General features: G+C 38.3%; 1 protein-coding gene across 19 annotated transcripts in view; it reads right to left on the bottom strand.

Annotated features, from left to right (window-relative positions):
- The window catches only part of RIMS2 (regulating synaptic membrane exocytosis 2), a 780,622-nt gene that overhangs the window by 9,468 nt on the left and 746,260 nt on the right, over nucleotides 1-24,894 (bottom strand). For 18 of the 19 annotated variants that reach the window (XM_017885186.1, XM_017885169.1, XM_017885171.1 and 15 more), the window contains 4 exons: nucleotides 6,152-6,293; nucleotides 2,442-2,554; nucleotides 1,675-1,776; nucleotides 187-326 (listed from right to left, as the gene is read on the bottom strand). In XM_017885186.1, coding sequence (XP_017740675.1) covers nucleotides 187-326; nucleotides 1,675-1,776; nucleotides 2,442-2,554; nucleotides 6,152-6,293 — 497 coding nt within the window. Of the gene's footprint in view, nucleotides 1-186; nucleotides 327-1,674; nucleotides 1,777-2,441; nucleotides 2,555-6,151; nucleotides 6,294-23,709; nucleotides 24,016-24,894 lie in introns of those variants that run through there. The other variant, XM_017885182.1, reaches the window with a different exon arrangement.

Genomic DNA, 24,894 nt, shown 5'->3' with positions numbered 1-24,894 from the left:
AAAAAAAAAAAAAAAAGAAAATGACAACATACATTGCTTTACAGCACTGGTCACCACTTTGAAAAGTTTCCAAAGGATTTCAGTTGTGAGGAACATAAAAGAATACAACAGAAAAGATTTGGGGTGTAACGTCTGACTCCATGAAAAATGCTTTCTTAGGTAAGGGATAAACAATTAGGTAGATACCTGTAAAACTTTTCCTTGTGGACTCTCTTCGAAAGATAATAGCTGCTGGTAAAGGGGTTCCAGCGTTTTTCTTGCCACTTTTGTTTTCTTCTTGGCTATGCAGACTCCGTTATCTAATAGATACACCTTTACATATGGTGCTTGGGAAAGAAAAGATAGATGGACATGAAATGGCCAACTCACAGTGACATTTACCACAATTTAATCTTTGGCTGAAAGAGCTAGCAATCATGCCACTGGCCTAGCCGCATTCTGTCAAAATCACTAGATAAACAGTGGATGACTGTGTCTTTCAGAGAGTTTTAGGGGATGTTAACATAGCCCCTGAGTTTATTATTATTATTTTCATCAACTGGTTATACAGGTTTACACACTGCATTAAATAAAGTGAAATGCTTCCAGTCCTGAGAGATGTCCTACTCAGTCTTTAATTTATCAATACTTAAATCTATTTAACATGCTTGAAGCTACATTGTTTCATTCACTCATCCCCACAAATAGTGATTATCACTCAAAAGTACTTATTTATTGGTGGTGGTGTGGGTATAACAGTAGTGGAATTTCATATGATATTGATCAAATTAGCTAAGAGGCAACTAATTAGAAAATCTATGGCTTAAAATTTATCCAACAGACACTTCTTAAAAACCATTTTTTATGCATGTACAAATCATGATATTCTTTATAGCAGAATGAGTTGACTAGCTCTAAGACATATAAACACAACTGTCTTAATCACCAGTACAAGGTTATACAATAGATTATATAATTAAAACTTTCTGCAAGGATAGAAAAGTTGAGTCAAAGTTACAAGTCAATCAGTAGAGATGCTGACGCTAGAAATCAAGTTTCAGAATCCTCAGGAATTGTTTTATCCATCTTATCAAACAATCTCTATACAATGTATTTGGAGCACTGTGGCACCTTCCATGGCTTCAAGCGCCTTAGAGTATAATGACATTTCAGTATGAAATATGTAGCATAAGAAGTTATAATAGTGCCTCTCTTTCCTCAGATTATAGGAAGTAAAAGTCTTATAATTAGAATATCCAGCATACATAGCTTATGCTACTTTTGGAGCCTGTATCTATTTTTATTCTAATTCCAGAGCCTTACGGATTCCTGAGGAGAATTTTGAAGCTCTAGAGAAACTGAAGAACAACACAAAAGACTAGCTAATAAGAAAAAAGAACTCCCTGTGTACATGGTGTGACAAAATGAATTTTCTAAGTGGGATGGTTTTTATTTTGCAGTGGTTTCTACCACGTATGTACTTATTTAACAACTTACGTTATCCCCACCGGATCATCCTCATTGAACACTCATTCAGGATAAACACACAGATGACTCCAGCCCCAAACCAGTCATAATGGACTATCCATTAATAACCTTGATTAACTAAATCAAAGGTCTAAACCAATCAAAAGGTCTCTAAGTTGAAACAATATGGATTATGGACAATAATAGAAAAATCTCTTTTGTTTTTACCTGGCAGTGTCTTGGAACCTGGTTTTACAACAAGGCCACGGGCCCGGATGATTTCTACCTCCAACTGTCCCTTTTTGTCCATCATTCCTACCTGAATGTCACCTAATGGAAGGAGGAAGAAACAAATGTACTTTAATATACAAATGCACTAAGGAAAATACTTGAGTCAAAGACCTTGGTTTAACATCATTTCATCATTTCCCATATATTTTCTTAAATTCAAATATACTTAAAATTCTATCAATACTATCTTCCTTTAAAAAGCATTAAAATTAAAAGAGAAATAATGGTTAAATATTTTTTATTGCTAAAATCTAAGGTCTTGATTCCTGTTGATAATATTGTTACAGATTCTATTGGGCTGAGCCCAGTGGCTCATGCCTGTAATCCCAGCACTTCGGGAGGTGGAGGCAGGAGGATTGCTTGAGGCCAGGAGTTTGAGACCAGCTTGGTCAGCACAGTGAGGCCCTGTCTCTACAAAAAAAACAGTCAAAATATTTGCTGGGTATGGTGGCATGTGCCTGTAGTCCCAGCTACTTGGGAAGATGAGGTGGGAGGATTTCTTGAGCCAAGGTGGTCGAGGCTGCAGTGAACCATAGTCATGCCACTGCACTTCAGCCTGGGCAACAGAGTGAAACTCTGTCAAAAAAAAAAAAAAAAAAAAAAAAAGAGGGAGAGAAAGAGAGAGAAGATTCTATGAAATTTAGAGAATTTCCTTTTCAATAATCTAAAACAAAATAGTGAAATCATGTGGCAGAAATCCTTACCCATTGCAGGTGTTGCCAGAGTCTGGCGTCCCACTAGCTGAGCAGGGCCAAGGCCATCCAGGAAATCGCTGAATTGGCTATCAGAGGCCAAGCGAACACCAGGGAAAATCAGACTGAAAGCAAAATAACATATGAAATTAAATCCCCAATCCCTATTTATTTTCAGGTAAGCTTGGTTTCATTCTAGCCTTGTTATCGTGGCAAAACTAGTCCTATTATTTTGCCACTTATATTTACTGGATCCAAACACCCCGCTCCACGTCCCAGGGCTCTTCCTTCATATTCTCAGCAGCCCACGTATGACACCAGAAGCACCTGTCACACTGCACTGCAGGCTTCTGCTGGTGAGCCTTTCTCTTCCTTGGTCGCAAGGGCAGACTGTGATTTCTATGAGTAACACTCAGCACATATTGAGCACTTACTCCATCACAGGCTTTATCATATTTAGTCCTCTTAGCTGCACTATGATACGCTCTATTATTTCTCCTAGTTCATACATGAAGAAATGTTTCTGGATCATTCCCATCTGCATACAAATATGCTGTTATTTCTTCCACCATATAAAAAAATCCCTTTCCTGACCCCATTTCCCTCTCCAGTTACTACCCCATTTCTCTTCTTGAAATAATTGTCTCTATGTGCTGTCTTCGATTTCTTTCCTCTCATTTTCTCTTGAAAGTCTAATCATGTTTTCATTGTTGCCACTCCACTAAAATTCTCGGATCATTTGACACAATTGACCTTGCCCCCTCTTCCTTGAAGCACTGTGTCCCACTGCTTTCTGCACATCCAGTCTCCTGGTTTCCCTTTTTTCCCTTCTGCCATTCAGCCTTAACCTCCTGTGCTAGTTCTGCCACCAAACACTGGAGCTTGATCCTTTGACCTCTTATCTTTTTTCTATGTCTGAATTCCCTTGATAATCTCATCCAGTCTCACGGTTTTAAATGCCATCTATGCTGCTATTGCCTAGATTGACATCTCCAGCCTGGATCTCTCCCTTGGGCCACAGACCTATATTCCAACTGCTTGGTCTACATATCTGCTTGGATATGTAATAGGCACCTGAAACTCAAATTGTTTAAAACTGACTCTCCCCGTGCTCTTGTTCCCCTACTGCAAACACACAAACAAAAAATCCAAACTCTGGTCCTGTCGAAAGATTCCCATCTTGATAAATGGTAACTTCATTCTTCATTCTTCCAACTGCTCAACCTTGGAGCCATCTGTCAACCTTCCTCTCTGTTATGGACTGAATCATGTCACCCCAAATTTCTTATGTTGAAGCCCTAACCCTTAATATGTCTGTATTTGGCCATAAGGCCTTTAAAGAGAGAAGGTTAAATGAGGCCACTAGCATGGAGCCCTAATCCAATATGACCCATGTCCTTGTAAGAAGAGGAAGAGACACCAGGAGTAGGTACGCACAGAGAAAAAGCTGTGAGAAGACATCACAAGAAGGGGGCCATCTGCAAGCCAAGGAGAAAAGCCTCAGGAGAACTCAAACCTGCAGACACCTTAATCTTGGACTTCTAGCCTACTGATCTGTTAGAAAATAAATTCCTGTTGTTTAAGCCACCCAGCCTGCGGTATTTTATTACGGCAGCCCTTGCAAACAAATATACTGTCTTTTCTCTCATTACCCACATCAAATGCACCAATAAATCTTACTTGTTCTACTGTCAAAATACATTCAGAATCTGACCTCACTAACGCTACACTCTGGTCCAAGCCACCATTCCCTAGCTTCCGTATTCCTGTAGTAGCCTTGTGAATGCTCTCCCTGTTGCTGCCCTTGCTGTCCTGGCCCCTTGCCCCCTCAGCATTCAGACTGATCTGCCAAAAACAGAAGTCAGATCCTGTCACTCCTCTGCTCAAAACCATCCACCATCTTCTCACCCCACTCAGTAACAGCACAGTCCTTACAATACATAAAGTCTATATAAGCTGTCCTCACCCCTGCCACATGCCCTAATTCCTCATCTGTTACTGCTCTCACCCTTCCTCCCTGGTGCTGACACTAGGGGAGCTCCTGTCTCAGGGCCTCTGAAGCAATCTTCCTTCTAGAATGTTCTTCCTTCAGATATCCCTCTGCTCACTAAACTCCTTCATATCTTCATTCGAATATCTCCTTTCCCCTTTCCCCATCTATCCTGTGTCAAATCTTACCTCCAACCTCTTGATCATCTCTCTTCCTTGCTGTATTTTTCTCCTTAGCACATATGCTATCTAATCTACTATATATTTTACTAGTTTTTCTTTTATATACATTTTAACATTTTTTCTTGTTTGTCTTCTCTATTAGAGTGTAAATGTGAGGAGAGTATTTTATTTTGTGAGGGATGGGGTCTGCTTTGTTCACTGCTGTATCTCTAGCACCTAGAACCAAGCCTGGAATACTGTAAGTTCTACAGAAGGAAAGGAAAGGAAAGGAAAAAGGAAAGAAAAGAAAAGACCCAGCTGAGAGAACCAGGCCTATATGACTGCAAACCCTGTGATCTTAGCCATGGAGATTTACTCCCTCCCCTCTATGACTTATATCCCCAAAGTACAGCATAGTGACTGGTCCACTGGAAGGTATGGTAATATTTGTTGAATGAATTTATGGGTATTCATCCTCTTTTTCCAGTAAGACTATAAACATCTGGAGCAAGGGCTACAGTGTAAACATTTTTATATCCCTAACAGTACCTAATGTAGTTCTTTGCAATGATTAGTGCTCAGTGCACGTTTACTTTTCGGTTGATTTTCCCTCTCTTTTTAGACTTCCTTAATGAATAGCGAATCTATTTCTCCCCCCGACCTCAACTCTCAAATATTCAGTTAATACAAATGTTTTAGTCTGTTTCTATAAGTATCCCGTATAAGCCTACTTACAAATGTATAGAAACCATTTATATCTCTTGTATTTATGTTATCGTGCTAGGCAAATTATCCTGAGACATACCATTCATGCTGTGCCAACAGCTCCTATGGCCTCACATCTGTAAACTGGCCACACATAGGTTATCTAAACATCTAATACTTTCATGGTGATGACAGTGAGGCCAGTAAACCCCATTTTCCTTTATTAACATCCTTTACAGCCCCACTTCCAGATCTCTAGTTGCTGAGTACTATTAATTTGTTGGTGACAGAACTACACAAGCTACAAATGCTTTAAAAATATCTGAGACAGTTGATTCAAAGGAAAGCTACATGATAACTATATAAAAGGCTCCGCAACTTTTTTGGTGGCATTTCTTTTTGGCTGTTATATTTAATATAATTAAATAATTATAGTTGTTTGTTACAACATGGAACTAAGTATACACCAGCATTCCATATTTTTTAGCAATCATTCTCAGGATGGAGATTCTTAGAACTAGCATTGTTCACATGGTATGGCATGCATGCTTATTATTTTTGGGCTTTTATATATTATTTCAAGCTAGGGCAAAATATTGTATTTGCATTGCATTGTAAGAGTCACATTTTAGCAACTTGCCATTAAGGCAAAACACTTTATTCTCAAACTTATTTCACTTGATATAAAAAGCCAGATACGTCACATTGCTCAGTGGCAGGTGAGCAAAGTTCTCTTCACAGGAAATCAACCAGTGAAAATTAAAGTGGTTCTGAAGAGCATGAGAGTTAGAAAGTCTCTGTGGAAGCACAGAGAGTGAGATAGGTGAGGCACGGAGGAGACACACATCATACGCAGCCTCACTCACTTTCCTTCTGAGCTGTAGCTGTTCATGCTGCCATCTGTAGACTCTCGGCTTGCTTGTCGAGTCATCCAGTTCCTCATCTCCACGGCCAGGCCTGTTTCTGTACTTCTTTGGACAGTGCTCCTTAGTTTTTTACCTCCTGCTTCTGCAGAGATAGAAACAAAAAGTGTAACAGCTTTGTCATCACTATCTGGTAAGAAATATCAGCCAAGGCTCTGAGATCATCAGATGCAAAGAACTGTGTAAATACAAAGTGCTCTTATTAAGGAGACAGAAAGAAAAGGTATTTAAAACAATTTTAAACAATGTCACGTTGAGTGGGATGAAAATTTTCTAAAAAATCTGTAAGCACAAAACACCATTGTTTTATTTCCATTTAAAACAGTGTTCAAATTGTTAATGTAACAAAAAGATTCAACGTAAGGAAAAAAAAATAAGCTTTATTTTCATTGTAATACTTAAATGCCAGGTTAATTTATGCCTATCTTTTGTTTTCATTGTAATATTTAAATGCCAGATTAATTTCTGCTCACCATATTTTCCCCTTTCTTTTAATCATAGTAAAAGAACCAGGCCTTCACACAATTTGCAAAGAAACAGATGGTGAGTAATCCTCAAATTCCAGTCTTAACTTTTACAGGAAAGTCTGTTTTTGTAGGGTGATAGATATTAGAAGGAGAAAGAATCTACACAAAGGAGAGAGCCTAGTTTGCCAACAGTTTCACATCTTTTGGTAACTTTCAGAAAATATTCCAAGGGGAATGCAAAACCCACCAAAATGATGTGAAAAGAGATTTTAATTTTGTTCACGGATAGTCACGTCCTCAAGGATCTTTAATAGTTTGGTGATGTGATTTACTAATAGAAACCAATTAGAAGAGCAAACAGGAAACTGAGTCAAGTACTACAGATGTGACACAGATAGGAAGTACTATCTGGAGAGGTCAGGGAAGAAGGTGTGTCATAGAGGGTATGGGATTTCAGCTGGGCATGAAAAATAGGTAGATTGGGACTTAACGAGAGGCGAGAAGAGAGCTTCGTAAGCAAGGGAAACGGCATGGGCAAAGGTGCAAAGATAGGGATAGCCACATGCATTTAAGGGAGGTGCAATGACCAAAGCACATGTAAAGTAATGGGGGAGTGGGTTCCACAAAAAATTGAGCCCAAATTACAAAAGCTATGAGTGTTGAGATGCGAAGTTGAGAGGCTACCAAAGCTTGAGCAAGAGGGTGATAGTACAAATGATTTGTACTCGATTACTTCTTGTCAGGCTTAAATATTTATCCACACTGTGAATATTGATAGCTTTTTGGGATATGACCATACAGTTAGCTCTTTTAGTGCCTGGTATTAATAACTTTTTTTTTTTTTTTTTTGAGACAGAGTCTTGCACTGTTGCCCAGGCTGAAATGCAGTGGTGTGATCTCTGCTCACTGCAACCTCCGCCTCCTAGGTTCAAGTGATTCTCCTGCCTCAGCCTCCCGAGTAGCTGGGATTACAGGTGCCCACCATCATGCCCTTCTAATTTTTTGTATTTTTAGTAGAGATGGGTTTCACTATGTTGGCCAGGCTGGTCTTGAACTCCTGACCTTGTGATCCGCCCACCTCGGCCTCCCAAAGTGCTGGGCTTACAGGCATGAGCCACCGCACCCGGCAGTAAGTTATTTTTTGGTCTATAAACATTTGCTGATATTACCAGTGATTTGTCGAAATCTCTTTTCACCAAGTCTCTTACAAGTACTTACCATTTTGAAATACTGCTTTAAATTTCATCCATTCTCTACTTCCAACATTAATGTACACTGAAATGCTTTAAAGAGTATATATGAAATATAAATCATGACTGATCTGTAACTCAGTTCCACAATCTAAGGCTGATATTTTAGATAACTGATGGTAAACATGTTGTACTGATATGAACTGTAACAAGATACAAAACATCCCCTAGTAATGAGGGAAAGATCTTCTTTACAGCAGAATATTAGTTAATGTAAAAGGAATAAAATTTTAAAAGTACCAATTTGCAACCTCCATTGGAATAAATGATATAAGCAAGGCTCATCAAGGGAGGCTAACACTATTAGATGAAAGGTTGTAGAAAGGATACTCATATCAGCCAAATAATTGTTCCATAAATTATTCTAATTGTTAAAGGAAAAAAAAGTACTTTAACACTGGGAGACCAACTGCCACCATCTTAATCAAGTGATCAAACTTAGAAGCACTAAGAGGGGACAATAATATGCACCTCAGGATATAAGATACACAGTATCATTTGTCAAGTTGTTCTAGACAAAAACATGCAACCTGTTTCTTATCAGATCTTTGGAGCCAACTTCAAGTTTTCAAAAACAGGTGATAGAGTAACAAGATATATGATAGACACACATACACAAAACAATCAGAGAAATCCAGAACATGGACTATTGTTCAAGAGAGTTGACCTAGTCTCTTAAAAGAAGTTAATATAATGAAAACAAACAAAGAAATAGGGTAAGGGAATTATTCTGGATTAAAATATATCAAAGAAATTTAACCATCAAATGCTATGAGTGTACTCGAACTTCTTGTTTGGGAAAGCAAAACAAGAAACTCTATATGCAAAACAGTATAAAAGTAAATTTGAATATGCATTTGACATTAGATATTAGAAAATTGTTATTTTTTAAGGTGAATAATGACATGTATTATAAAGAATTTTCTTATTAGGAGATACATGCTAAAGTATTTAGACCTGAAATGTTATATATTCTGCAATTTACTTTCAAATGGTGTAGGAAAAAACAAAACAACAACCAAGCTCCCACCCCCACCCCAAAACCGCACATACGTGTTTTAAAAAATGAGGGAGAATGTTAAGGAGAAATAAAATAATGAGAATGCAGAGTACATTCTGATATTCATGAAGTTAATATTTATGATTTCATTTGAGTGGTCCTCAAATAACTATATCAAAAAGTAAGCTGGGCATGATGGTTCACACCTGTAATCCCAGCACTTTGGGAGGCTGAGGCAGGTGGATCACTTGAGGCCAGGAGTTTGAGACCAGCCTGACCAACATGGTGAAACTCTGTCTCTACTAAAAATACAAAAATTAGTTGGGTGTGGTGGCCCATACCTGTAATCCCAGCTACTTGGGAGGCTGAGCCTGGAGAATCACTTGAACTCAGGAGGCAGAGGTTGCAGTGAGCCGAAATTGCACGATTGCACTCCAGCCTGGGTGACAGAGCTAACTCTGTCCCCAAAACAAACACCCCAAGCAAGAAGTAATACAATTTTGTACAAGTGTGTCTCTCCATGTAGCTTTAATGTTCATTTCTTGTGAACAGTGCCCTTGTGAAAAAATTGCCATCAAATGAGACATAAAACTTCAGTGAAATTTGAGCATGTGGAATGAGGATATGTACAAGAAACATATGACTTAGAAAGGAAATGAGATTCTGAAAGATCTCAGAACACAGAAGACTCTGCAATGTCAAAGATCTACAGTTTTTAATTTAAGGTCTGACTCTATCACAGCAAAAGCGACTTGAAAATCTGCCATTATAGGGTTATGAGAACCAGCACCACTTGTCAAAGAATAATACGATCAGCATGTAATTCTTTTGTTTACAGATTGCTTCTTACATGTATCCCCTTCATAACGATGCTAAAAATCCCAATTTTACAGATATAGCATCTAAGGGCCCCAGAACTTTACATAATTCCCTGAAGCAACATAGTAAGTGACAGAACCAGCATTTGTAGACAGTTCCCAGACTCCAAATTTTCTGCTATTCAGTACTTCATTGTCAGAATATAACTAAATGGGGAGCCTGTGCAGCTGTCTATGGAGATTATACTGTGCTAATGCTGTAACTGCATATGGAAGGCCCTATTAGAAGCAGCTTAGTGGGATGGGAAAAGCAGAGCACAGTGAAGGAGTCAGGTCCTGGGATCATCAAACTGCTTCTCTTTTAGTCTCCACTCTACCATTTACAAGGTGGGTGACACTTAAACAAGTTACATACCTGCTCTGTGACTCAGTTTCCTCAAACTGAAATGACAACGATAATAAGCCTATCTCATTAGGAATGAGGTAGGAATTTTGCGAGTATTCAAGGAAAACGATACATTTAAAGCACTTAGGGTAGTGCCTGATGCATAGAAAAGCTTCAATTAATTGTACTGTTATTATTACCAGATAGGGAATTTGAAACTAAGTATTCTAGGCCTGACTCTACCACTAACTTGTGAGCTCTATCTATTGTCCTCTCTGAGTCACATCCCCTCTCTGAGTCTCTGGCTCCTTATTTATGAAAAAGGGAGGGGGAGGAGGGCACATGATTTCTGATATCTTTGAGTTCTAATGTCTATGAGTTTGTGTATTAATGTATAACCAAGACCATGATTAACACCATACATTGAGGAGACACGCTAGTCACTATCATCTGACATAATCAAATAAATCCCAAAATATACTGAACATTTATAGTAGCCCTTTAATACATGTCTTTTTCAATGTTCCATTATCAAATAGATTTACAGGCTTATTTTAAAATTAATTTTTCAGCACCACAAAATCTTTAGCTACATTCACAGTAAAACTAATTTAACTTGAATGTCATTCATTACCATGATTCACATTTAATGTTCCAAATGATTTGTCATGTTATTTAACTTAAAAACTGAATCTATATAATGGTGAAGGTCTATATAAAGAAAATGTGGTAGGGAGAACTCTAAGATGATACCCATGATTATGTTACTCCACATGTAAAAGGGATTTTGCAGATGTAATTAAGGTTACTAATCAGTCAACCTAAAGATAGGGTGATTATCTGAATGGGCCTAACTGAACCACACCAGCCCTTTCAAAGCAGAGTGCTTTCTCTGGCTGGTTCCAGAAGAAGAAATCTGAGAGATGTGAAACACAAGAAAATTCAATGTACCTCTGTCTGCCTGAAGAGGGAAGGGGCCACATGGAAAGGATGTGAGAGCAGCCTTTAGCTGCTGAGAGTGATGCCTGGCTGACAGCAAGAAAATAGGGACTTCAGGCCTGCAACTGTAAGGAATTGGATTCTGTACACCACCTAAAGGGCCTTGAAAGCTGATTTTCTCCCCTAGAACCTCCAGACAAGAACTCAGCCCAGGCAACATCTTCATTTCAGCTATGTGATGCTCTAGAAAGAAAACCCAGCCAATCGTGCCAGACTTGTGACCTACAGAACTGTGAATTAATAAATGGGTGTTGTTTTCAGTTGTTAAATTTGTGATAATTGTTACACTGTAATACAAAACCAATACAGTAAGTTCTGAGTCCTTTGTAGATAAGTTTTTTAAATGAGGAGACTTATTAAAATATCCTATTATGACTTAGGGGTGGACCATCAAAACTGTAAAACTTAGCCATTATTTTAAAAGTGTACATTTTAAAAGTATACACATACATATAAATATACACATACATAAACATATATGTATAATATATGTGTGTGTGTTTGTGTGTATTGAAACATCAAAAAATACTCAGGTAAGGCCCAGATGGTGGTGTTGTTGAGGCCTTAAATCACTCATTTTGGTATTAGGTATTTTAAGCCAAAGTACATTTGGAGAAGATGCTTGTAGGTAAAAATCAAATTCTTGAACTGCAAAATATCACGGGCAGAAAGCAGAACACAGGAGGTGTCCTTGTTATTCTGCTCTGCTTAGTCTGATGACTCATTTACCTGGCACCCTCAGTAAAGCCATTTGATTAAACAAAAGACCAAAGGGTCAGTTTCCCCTAATAATATCTGGAAACCAGAAAACCTTTTGAGTTACTTGACAACAAAAACAAAAAGATCCTTTCTGCTACGGACTTGGAAACTATTCTAAGCCCCACCCAAGGCAGGGCTTACAATGCATTGTCAAACTTAATGTCATAGTGACCTCCTTTCAAATCTTGGATTCACATAACCCATTCCTGGTTGCTCCCACCTGCAAGGTCTCATCTACTGCAGACAGACTTACTTTGGATTTAGGGTTTTTCTCAATGTCAGTATGCAAAATGATTTATGGAAACAGGATGAAGAATAGTTGGCAGATTATGAAAACTGACTTTACATTTTAGTTTAGACTACAATTTATATGCCTTAACAAGTTGCTATTTTTGCATTTTATTCATAATTACCATTTCTCAGAGTTAGTATAATTTAGAAAACCATTTGTGTTACATTTAAATAATTAAAATGCATTACAATGAGAATTTCTAAAATTATTGACTCACAGATTTTAGGAAGTAATCTTGGGTAGCCAGTATACCTATGTAGTTTATGCACTCCTTTATTACAGCAATGAGAAAGTTGAGGTCCTGAGTGGCTAGTTTGTCTTTGGTAGAAGACTTTTTCATCTTTAAGAATCATTAATAATTGTAAATTGTACTTTTACTCTCTTCCACCTTGCTCCTTTAATTCCTAAAATTTAAATATAACGATTGTCTCCAGCACCTTCATCAACCTCTGTGGTAGACTCTGTAGACATGACTTCTCTCCCATCAGCAGATTTTTTTTTTTTTTTAAATTTTACTTTAAGTTCTGGGATACATGTGCAGAACATGCAGGTTTGTTACATAGGTACACATGTGCCACGGTGCTTTGCTGCACCTAATCAACGCATCATCTAGGTTTTAAGCCCCACATGTATTAGGTATTTGTCCTAATGCTCTCTCTCCCCTTGCCCCCTGCCCCCAAACTGGCCCCAGTGTGTGATGGTTTCCTCCCTATGTCCATGTGTTCTCACTGTTCAACTCCCACTTATGAGTGAGAACATGTGGTGTTTGGTTTTTTGTTCCTGTGTTAGTTTGCTAAGAATGACGGCTTCCAGCTTCATCCATGTCCTTGCAAAGGACATGAACTCATTCTTTTTTATGACTGCATAGTATTCCATGGTGTATACGTGCCACATTTTCTTTATTCAGTCTATCATTGATAGGCATTTGGGTTGGTTCCAAGTATTTGCTATTGTAAATAGTGCCCATCAGCAGATTTTATAACTTCCTTCCCATCAGCATTTTATATCAAGATATGAAAGATGTTGATTTATTTATCTATTTGGTCCTGCAAGACCTCAATATGGGGACACTGTCATGGATTACTCGAACTATGTGTAAAAGCTCATACACTTAGTTTCTCAGGTCTTGCTACTATCATAAATATAATTCAAATCTCTAAAAGTCTAAACAAAATAAAGACAAAGAGCCAACAATTTCGTTTGGGCTAATCCAGGCTCTGCATTTACAATTAAAATAAAATTGAAATTAAAAATGAACAATTGACACTCAAAATTGTTTCAGACTTTAACATGTATCCATTCATTCCAAAAGCTTTGTCACAACTATTTAATACTATAAAAGTTATATATCTAATAGCTACAGCATGGTGAGCTTCAAGCAGAGGTCATAACTATGGTAGATGTTAGGGCTATTCATGTATTCATGTACTTTTTCCCACCTCTGAAGTTAGGTGTGGTCATGTAACTTGCTTGTCCAATGAAATGTGAGCAAAACTAACCCATGTAACTTCAGGGTGGAAGATTTAGCAGCTGATGTATGTATGACTCACTATGTCTCCTTCCATCAGCCTGAGTACAGCCACACAGAGGACTCTCAATGGACATGTAGCAGGAGTGAGACATAAAGTTTTTGTTAAGCCATTAATATTTTTAGTTGTTTGTTATTACAACCTATTCTGACAGATACATACAATAGACAGTATTACATTTTCTTGTAAAAGTTTTAAATTTGTCTACTTTTTTGTTTTCAATATCATTTAAAATTGGCCATTTTGAATACAGCTCTGTTAAAACTCAGGAATGGATTATTTTCTAATGGGCTTTTACTTGATCCCCCTTAGTGTAGTAATAGCAACATCAGACAAGAAGAACAAGAAAGTACCAGAAAATTACAAATGCCAAAAGAGTAACAATGACAGCTATAATTTAAAAACATGAAAAGCCACATCTAGATATAAGAGGACTACACATTGCTCAAAGATTCTAGATTTCGAACAGTGGGGTAAGATTTTAAGGTTGTCCTTCTGAGGGGGAATTTATTATGCTCTATATGAAAAAACAAGAGAGTGCATGGATATTGGGTGATCAAATCTGCAGAAAAAGTTGAAACGAGTTGTCATCAAACGAGTTGAAAAGTTGAAATCGAGTACACCATATTCTTTACCTTAGATTTCTTCCATAGATTTTACCCCATTCTTGTCTGCTTATGCTCAATGAACAAAGAGGAAAATAACAATATGACAAACTCTTATTTAAAAAGAATTAAAAAGAGCTAATCATATTGAGCTTAGTTTTTTTTTTCTTACCATTGGTAATTATTTTATATTACAAAGTGGATATTTGTTAATGTTTTTGGCTTACCAGCATTTAAATTTTCCTTCTACATTTGAAAAGTATCCCATCCTTTAATTATAGAAGTTGAAATCATCAGGTGCCACTTTTCCACCCTGCTTTGCAATTAGGGCATAAGCACATGGTTGAGGCACTACTTTTCCAAACTCTGAATCTGAAGTTAATAAAGCAAAGAAGCAGAGACACCACAGGCTTTCACTCCAATGAGGGTGGCGGCCAGAATATATTTTCCCAAAGTGACCCTACCCTGTAGCAGCATGCAGTGATTCGCCATGAGTTCTGACAATGGTGCAAGCTGTGATGTCTGTGCCAAGTAGCAGTGATAATTTAGCAGGATTAACCTGCAGTATGGTTTTGGGCATCACTCCTAACCTACAGCCCAGAATCTCCAGCCTTCCTAGAGATTCTATGACCTATCCAGGATCCCTTAGCTAATACCTTTCTTTTCTGCCTAAATTGCCAGAATTGATTTCTGTTGATTGCATCTGGACACCTGAAAGGAAACACGTTGCATATGCATGTTTCTTTGTAATGCATGATAGAAAAATATGTTGCTAGTATATATTAAGCTAAGTACACACAACCTCTAGGTGTAGCACAAAGAATGCATAACATTCAAGTACTCTTGTACCTGCATGAATGCAAACAATCACCTAATCAGTATGGTCCCTTTTAGATCTAATAACTTCTTTCCATTCCACAATAACAACATAGAAACCGACCAGGTACTTGTTCATTTATTCGTTCACTATATATTTGTTAAGTACTTCTTGAATGTAAGGTACTGTGGGAGATAACAAATTTGTAATACATGATCACATAATTCCCAACTATGTGATTTTTAAATTTAGTAGGTAAGACAGTACACAAATAATGACAATGCAAGGCAATATGCGCTAAGTGCTTTATGAGTGGTAATAAGTTTCTAGAGCTGCATTGTCCAGTAGAACTTTCTGTGAATGAGATAAATGTTCTATAATTCTGCACTGCCTGATAAGGTAATCACTAGTCATACGTAGCTACTGAACACTTGAAAGGTAGCTAGTGGGACTGAGGAATAAAATTTTAAATTTTAAAAAATTTATTTAAATTTAAACAGTCACATGTGGCTAATACCTCATGTAGTAGATAACACATATTTAGAGGTTCAGGAAAAGGCAAAAATATTTTGAAATGGGATTATAAGGGAATAGTAAGTATAATACTAGTTCACGATATTCATCAAGATAGGTATTGTTATGTACACTTTACATACAAATGAGGAAACTAAAGCTGAAAGAAATTGTCTTCATAGTCCATACCAGCAGGAAGCGGTGGACCCAGGATTTCCAATTCAGCCACACAGTTTTTCCTCTGCCTACAGAAGCTCTTATAGCTTCTGAATACTTCACACAGTAGATGGGATATGGGCTGAGCTTTGAAGGACAATTAGACAGGATATATATACAGTGGTAAAGGAAGAATAGAAAGAAAGGCATGAACAAAACTTTGGAGACAAAGAGCAAGAAGGCTTAGTTTTATACAATTACTAGCCTTGGAAGGTGGGGATGCTAAACCACAAAAAAAATAAATAAATAAATAAATAAAGTCTCATACTGTTAAAGAATTTGAATGTCGGGCTAAAGGCTTTATTTAGTAGGAGATGTAAATTTACTGACGTTTTTTACGTCAGTAAAAACTGACGTAGTGTTTTTATGGTACGGGTAGTACCATAGGGTAGTGTTTAGGGTAGTGTTAAGATGAAGATGGTGTTTAAGAGAACTGACACAGGAGCAGTGATGTTGGATTGGTCCAGAAGGGAGAGAGAGAGAGAGCAGGTTTGGGGGTTACCAGATCACTTCAAAGATGAGCTCATGTGTCCCACACTACCAAGGTGACAACAAGAATGGGAAAGAAAAAAGAGAACTGAGAAAAGCTGGGAATGAAGCATTTCCTTGGCAGAAGTTGCAAAATGTTGGTCTTAGATGTCAGGCCACTTTGGTCAATAAGTGTGTTTTGTTTGGCCCAAATAATGTTTGAAAGTTTTTATTCATGTGCCAACATTTTAAAATATAAAAGTTTTAAGTAAACAACCAGACTTATAACTTTCCTTCAGGAAAAAAAAAAAGACTAAATTTTCCAACCTTGGGTTGACATTCAGTTTGGCATCAACTAGCTAGAACTGACTATTCATCCTTCTTTTATAGATAGGTAAGCTTTCTCCAGCTCTTTGAGTCCTTGTCTTTTCCCTTTCGTTTTATTCCTATCCTACTTCACTGATGCATGTTACTTTCCTGGCCTGTGGTTTACAGGAATAATAAAGGAACAACCGATAATTTTATTTTATTTTTTTGAGACACAGTCTCACTTTGTCGCCCAGGCTGGAGTGCAGTGGCTTGATCTTGGCTCAGTGCAACTTCCGCCTCCTGGGTTCAAGCGATTCTCATGCCTCAGCCTCCTGAGTAGCTGCGATTACAGGGGCCCACCAACATGCCCGGCTAATTTTTGTATTTTTAGTAGAGACAGGATTTCACCATGTTGCCCATGCTGGTTGCGAATTCCTGACCTCAGGTGATCCACCTGGCTTGGCTTCCTAAAGTGCTGGGATTACAAGTGTGAGCCACCGCGCCCAGCTGATAACTTTATTTTTAAGTTGCTAAAATAAAATTTCCTTTCCTTTTAGTCTCATTTAAACAAAACCTATTTTTTTTTTGGAGATGGAGTTTTGCTCTTGTTGCCCAGGCTGGAGTGCAATGGAGTGATCTCGGTTTACCCTAACCTCCACCTCCCAGGTTCAAGCGATTCTCCTGCCTCAGCCTCCTGAGTAGCTGGGATTACAAGCATGCACCATCACGCCTGGCTAATTTTGTATTTTTAGTAGAGATGGGATTTCTTCATGTTGGTCAGGCTGGTTTCCAACTCCCGACCTCAGGTGATCCGCCCACCTCAGCCTCCCAAAGTGCTGGGATTACAGGTGTGAGCCACCGCTCCTGGCACAAAATCTAAATTTTAAAAAATGGTACTTCAAATCCTTTGTTCTTGATGACCCAGACAAAAGCAGACACCTTCAGTGATGTCTACAAAGCTCATAATAACCACTTCCCTTCTTAGTTGCCCAGAGAAATGCATTTTTGGTGACTAAATTTATACATACATGGCCTTGCCTTCTGGCTGTATTGGGATGGACCAAACTTGGTAAGTGGAATTTCTTCTTTGGGAATTTGGGAGTGGGACTGAGAAAGACAGTAATATGCAGTGTGGGTGGAACTGTGACAGATGAACTTGGATGCCATTGGCGGCCATTTTCCACAGGCCACATGGTCTGTGTAACAGAGCAAGGGAGAGAGTTAGCTGCTGAGAAAGAAAAAAGCAGCCATGCAAAGACAGAATCAATGGCAAGAAATGGGAAAAGAATGCTCATGGGTTCCCAACAGCCTTCTGGCTCCCAGTTTGGGTCCATGTGAGGCCTGGTGGGATTTCTGCTCATGAGTTTAGTAAATTATCTTTGCATAAAGCATGATTTACATTAAATACCCTGTTTTTGTTTAAAGAGTGATACTTCCAAACTAGAATTATACTATCATTTTTGTGTTAGTTTGTTTTCTACTTGTTCAAATAATATTATATATACACAGCATTAGGTAAATCTCCCTCCTCTCCAATCAAAAACATTTCAATATGAAAGAGAACAAATATACAGAATGATCTTGTCTGATCCATAAATAGGGGTCTATGTAATAAGAGCAGAGAACATTTACATTAAAACATAGTCCTTGGAAGAAATGGGATGCTGTTATTACAACTTTCTAGTGGGTTTCCTTTATAAGTCATTATATATAAGATGTCTCCACAGGGAAACTCGTTCCCATTACTGTTTTTGAATTTAGTGAACCTGTTAAAGGATGAAAGCCAATAGGGGTTTAATTTTACTTTTACATTAAAGGGTTCTTTTTCTTTATAGAACTCAGTCTACTAAAGTTTCAAATTAAAGATACTATTTGGACACATGGTGGTGAAAGATTCTGAATCTTACATGAAAAAGGTAATATTTGATAAGCATTGAGTGGAACTGTTACTCAATTTACTTTTCTTAATTCTAAAATCTTTTGCTTCATTTTGTCTGTTACAAAATATTGTGCTATTTTTGAATATGGTATGAACTCATTTATGGAATGATTTATTACACACAATCATAATCTAGAAAAAATAATATCCCCTATAAAAAGATCCTTAGTTGCCTATAACTGTCTATCCATGTCCTGCCTCCAAGGTTGGCTTCATGAAGATGTGCAAAAACTATGATCACTGCATTTGAAAAAGTCTCTATCACATGTTACATTTTTAAACAGTATAAATATAATCGATGGATGGCAGTCGGTTATACTGATATTCAGTGTGAAAAGAATGGTGGAACTATATACTGTTAATTATTAATAGACACTGAATACCACTGTGCAAGGTATGATGTTTGCACTTTAAGAGGATTACATTTAAATATATGAAGAATTTTTTTATTTCAATGGAGTATGGGCAAAGTTCTAAACTATTTTAATCAAATGGGACTGATTATTAAGAATTAAGTATATTATTTACTATATACAAAGATTAGAATAAGATATGTCTCTTTATACTCTTCTTGCTGGGTGAATAAACCTCTTAAAGAGTGAGGCTGAGTTAAATAGGTCTTTTTATTCCAGTTTATTTAGTCAATTTTATTTTAATTCCTCATAGCTTCACTATCACATGCAAAGACTCTTTCCTCAGTTTTCTGGTGATCTTAAAGCTATTCTTGTTTCTTAGATGGTTTTCCTATAATTTATTTTATTTTATTTTATTTTGAGACGGAGTCTCACTCTGTCACCCAGGCTGGAGTGCAGCGGTGCGATCTCGGCTTACTGCAAGCTCCGCCTCCCAGGTTCACACCATTCTCCTGCCTCAGCCTCCCAAACAGCTGGTTCTACAGGCACCCGCCACCACGCCCGACTAATTTTTTGTATTTTTAGTAGAGGCGGGGTTTCACCGTGTTAGCCAGGATGGTCTTGATCTCCTGACCTTGTGATCTGCCTGCCTCGGCCTCCCAAAGTGCTGGGATTACAGGCGTGAGCCACCGCGCCCGGCCCCTATAATTTATTTTTAAGCTAGTGTGATGTAAAAGAAGTTAGATGAGTTAATTTATTCAGTTTTATAGTATTAAGCTGATAGGGTCTCTTCTGTATGACTGCCAAACTATATTTGAACCAAAGGTGTCAGATCATAAAATCAGGCAGGCCAAATTCATCACATATGGACGATAATTAAACTAGAATCACTAACCCAGAGCCACGTGTAACATTAAGATAGCTTCTGAGAAACCAGATCCCCCAAGTATTAGAAAATGTGCCATTTTCCTACATTATAGGGCCATAATCATTTGCCCTTGGATCTAGGGTGAGAAGTTGTGGGGTTGCTTCTCTTATTTAGGAATGGTAACATTTCCTTGAAATAGTTCCTTCTTTCTTATACTTGTCTCTAATGTTTGAAAACTCCACACACAGTAATATTCTACATTAGGGAGGTGGACTCAGTGGCGGGGCCAAGTAGTTTATATAGTGAAAATAATTCTTATCTCAAAGGGTTCAATGATAAAATAAGTAAACATAATTTATAAACTGTTAAATAACATGTAAGGTACTATTACTACTTTCACTTAAAAAAAAAAAGAACTCAGAGATCTGGAGAATATCTACCTGGAATATACTCAGGGAAAAGGATAAAAAAAAAAAAAAAAAAAGAGGTCCAATATACAAAAACGATTCCACAAAGACCATCAACAATCTTAATTTATTTTGTTTATGGGAATGTCCCTTTCATCCTCACTGAAGTAAGCTTCACTGAGATTTATGATCTGTGGGCAAGTTGTTTAGCTTCTCTGCGTTTTAGTTTCCATACGTGTAAAATGAGGAAAATAGTAACATCCTTGAAAAATTGTCATGAAATTAAATGAATGTGGCACATAGAAAGTGCACAATGAATGGTAACTTTTATTACTGTACTTGGTTTTCAAGACCATAGCATATTAAAAGGAAATATCGTAAAATAATGAAGAAGCAACATATAGAGCAGTTAGATTATAAATTTCAAAGACAGATGTGGGGTTTATATCTTAACTCCACCACTTACTGGTTGTGGGCTCCAGGAAAATTCTTTTCAAAGGTGTGTGGGAGGCTGCTGGTACTGGCTTGGTTCATGAGAAACTGAGAGTTATCACTGACACCTGAATCAATGTTTAACCCTCACTTTCTCAGGGCATGCTTTTCTACCTCCTGAATTAGGTTTTCTTATAATCTCTTGTTGCACTCTGCACTTTACCTTCCTAAAACTTGTCACAGTTATAATTACATAGATATTTCTATTAATGTCTACCTATCTCCATTAGGCTGTAAACTCTAAGAGGGAAAGGAACGTATCTACCGAATTCATTAGAGACTCATTGCTTCTAACACATCAAATACCCTCAATAAATATTTTTGAATGAATGAATGAGTGGATAAATGAAAAGAATGATCTCTCTGTAGACTTCTCAGCACTTTTTGTGTAGAATGGAAACCAGATACGCTGTACAAGAAGAAAATGTGAATATGGAACTGGAAGACAGGGTATACTTGAAATTATTTAGCTATTGCACTCTTTCTGAAAAGAATAAAAAAAAGACTAGTTTTAAAATCAGACTTGCTTACTGAACTGATTGGTTAATTTAGTCAAATCACACTGGTTAGTAGATCAGCGCTCTTTAGACGAGTTGCTCTTAACCAGTGTGAAAATCATATGGTGGGATAGATTTACTTTCTTTATAAATGAGTCCCACAGTTATGGTAATAGTAACACAATCCTGAGTATGTTATCCACATGACCTTCATGTATCCTGTGTGGGTGTCTCAAAAGAAAAAAAAAGTAGAGAAGCACTGCTTTAGGCCAACGGTTTCTAACTTTTACAATCCTGCAGAGTATGTTGAAATATCTTCAAAAATCCCAGGACTTTTAAAGGTGTTAAGAGAATCACAAAATCAAAGAAAAAAGTTAAGATTTCTTCTCGTGGCTGTAAAATGTAAGCCAATGGAAAACCTCTAATTTATGGAATTAGAGTGTCTCCTCTAATTGGAGACACTAATATGGAAAGTGTCTCCTCTTTAGTTACTAGTACAGAACTGTAGGGTTAACTTTAAAAATGGTGCTTCCCATATAAAACATTTTGTCTTGGCAACTTAAGAAGCCATATTACGGGATAGAAATCTGCTCCAATTTCCATGTGTAGATGTAGGAATTTCCTTTGGGATTAGTCTGTGTGAGCCATGGTTAAGCAAACATACTTTAAATATTGAAGTAATTTCATATTTATATACATTTTTTTCTTGTCTCAGAAAGGTTTCTGGAATGATATTTTGTAAACTCAACGATCCTAATCGTAATTTAAAGAAAAAGGATGATACCTTATCTGAAGCAAACTCAAGACTGAAGATTTGGTGTAAAAATAAAAATTTGGGAAATGAGTCCATAATAACCTATGTTTTATTTAAATATGTATTTTCAGGCACAAGTGTTTAAATTCTAGCCTCATCACTTACTAGGTATGGGTATGTGGCCAAATATAAGAACATAATAATCTAGTATAGCTTGGAAGCTGAATGAATAGGCTGTATTGCTGACTGCCTGGGTTCAAACACTGGCTCTGTTACCTACCACCCTGGTGACACTGGGCAAATTTCGGAACTCTCTCTGCCTCAGTCTTCTCATTTGTGAAATGAGGATAATAAAAGTACTGCTTCATAAGGTTGTGGGCCTAAAAGAATACACGTCAAGTGTAGAACAGTGCCGGACTAATAATAAGTACTAAAAGTTTTAGCTACAATTATGATCATTCATTTACTCAATTTAATTCTTGACTTGTTTACATTTCCTAGAATTTTAAATATTTAATTATAGGAAGCAAGTGAAATGTAAATGTACAAACAAGAACAGAAAAGGACTAGTACGAAAATTAAATCATGTTTATATACGGAAGTACCCTGCTGTTAAATCTATATTGATTTATAGCCAACTGATATTGCAACAAATAACCTAGAAGAAACTTGGATAGCTCTAGCTAATAAATTAGTTTGAAGACAACTTTCCAGACATATTACCAATCCTCCATCTTCTACTTTCCCCCCTCCCCATCAGGAAAAATAGCAGAAAAAAAATTATTTCAATCTGTTTTTAGAACAGGCAATTTCTTTCAAATCAGGGCTCACTACAGATGTGCTAATAAGAGGTCATTGGTTGTCACAGGATAAAAGCAAAACCAACCCTGTTATTTACAAAAATAGAGTTAACATCATGATAACTAACCTACTCTGGATATACATCTAAAAATGAACACAGTTTGCAACCAGCCTATCAGTAAATTAATAAATATTTCAAATGTTGGGACACTACTTACTATTTACCAGTCAAATCTCATTTTGATTTACAAATTGTGTTTTCAGTGTTAGTTGTTAAATCTTACAGGAAAGTTCTTCATGAAGAAAATACATCTTATGTTATTCAAAACTTTATGAACTCCAAACCAACTGCTGCAAAGTTTAAAACAGCGAGTCCTCCTCCTCGTTTTTTATTAGCGCAATTACAACGGCATTGCTGAAACACTAGAGATTGTGCCTTGAGCACAAACTCACCTTCGGTACTATCAGCCCTCCACCTGTCTGTCCATTGTGTAACTCCTTCCCCTCACCCGATCTTGGGTTTTCATAGGTTGAGACTCCTGTTTCAAAGTTTTGCTGCTGCATTTCCCTTTAGTTTTCAAGTATTTCTGTCCTCCAGGCCAAATGCTAATACCAGGACTGCGAAGAGTAAACCAAAACAGAGTGGGGTGCACCCGAAGAGGCGCCGCCTTGCCTCCCACAGTCTACATTCTCATTCAACTTCCAAGCACTTGTAAAATACAACTTCACTAGGAGAGCCTTTCCCAAGTCGGCGCCTGTGGAGCTCTCCAAATAACCAAGAAACAACTTCTCTGCTCAGCTGACGTGCTCTAGGGCTCTAGGGTTCTCGCCCCCCGGCACAGTCCCGGAGAGCAGAGGAGCTGGGACACTGCTACATGGAGTTCTCTTTGCCCCTGACAACCCTCCAGCCACTGACTTTCTAAACAGATAGAGACACCAACTACGGGGGAAGGGGTGTCTCACCTCCTTCTTCCTCCTCCAGGGAGTTCATGCAGGGAAAGTAGCCGGCCAGTGCCTCGAAGGAGGCAGACAGGCTGCTCCGGCTCTGGGAGCGCTGCATGGAGCGCCCTGCAGCGCCGGCACCCCCCAAGCCCTGCCGGCCCATCTTGGACGAGGACCCGCTTTTCCCGCGGTACAAGATACGCGGCGTCTTGGCGGCTGGAGCGCGACGTCCGCAGCGGTTCCAGGACCAGTGGGCCAGAAGCCAGGTTGGTGCCGCGGGACCCTGAGGCTCTGGCCCCTGCCTCCCTGACCTAGCCCGGAGAAGACGTGGCTTTCCTGGCCGCCGGGGCCTCTACTTTATTGGAGAGGGGTCTAGAGGAGGAGATGGAAGCGGTGGCGGGCGGAGCGGCTGCTCGCAGTGAACGTCCGAGGTCTCGCCCGGGAGGGAGCTGAGAATCCTGGAGGCTGGAACTGCTGGAGTCTCGCTGCTCTCCCCGCGCAGGGAGATGCCGCTGATGCTGCGGTCTCCGCCAATCAGCGGCCGGAGGGGGAGGTGGCGGCACGGCTGCACCTCGGCGGGCTGGTGGCTCCGGGGCGCGCGCCTCAGGTACCGGGCAGCTGTGCCGAGTAGCTCCCGCTGTTTCCTCTTCCCTCCGCGTGGTTAAGGCCAGGGAGTGGTGACGAATTAGATGCAGTGAGTTAGGCATCTCAGATGAGTACACAGGTAAATTTCTGGTAGTCACTTTCCCTTTCCTCAGGTTCACAATTTTTTTAACGCTCCTCAAACACAGGCAAAAAATACTGAAATTTTCTTCAAGTCATGACACAAAGGCTCCTCAATTTTTACCAAGTTCCACGAAAACCTACAATTAAAGCTTTCTCGTTTGTTAAATGTTAAAATGATAAAAAGTGAACTAAAGAAATCAAGAACCGATAAACAGAAACACTGAAAAGCACAATGATGTCTATCAACTTTCTTTTAATTTTAGGAATTTTTATTGCCTTCTTTCTCTAAATTAAATAATCTACCCAGTATGGCTAAGAATGACAACATTGTAAGGCTTAACATCTAAGCAAAAGGTAACATCCTGTTAACATAAATGTGGAAACAATACAAACATAGTAGAGCAAAGTAGTTTATAAGCAACATTACATGATGCATCTGCAAACTGCACATCTCTATCCCGGAACCTAAAGCTACTTTTT

The sequence above is a fragment of the Rhinopithecus bieti genome, unplaced genomic scaffold (assembly GCF_001698545.2).
Source record: "Rhinopithecus bieti isolate Rb0 unplaced genomic scaffold, ASM169854v2 scaffold_13352, whole genome shotgun sequence".
NCBI classification, from domain to species: Eukaryota; Metazoa; Chordata; class Mammalia; order Primates; family Cercopithecidae; genus Rhinopithecus; species Rhinopithecus bieti.
Note: the sequence above shows the minus strand (reverse complement) of the source record. Positions and strands in the feature narration are given on the sequence as shown.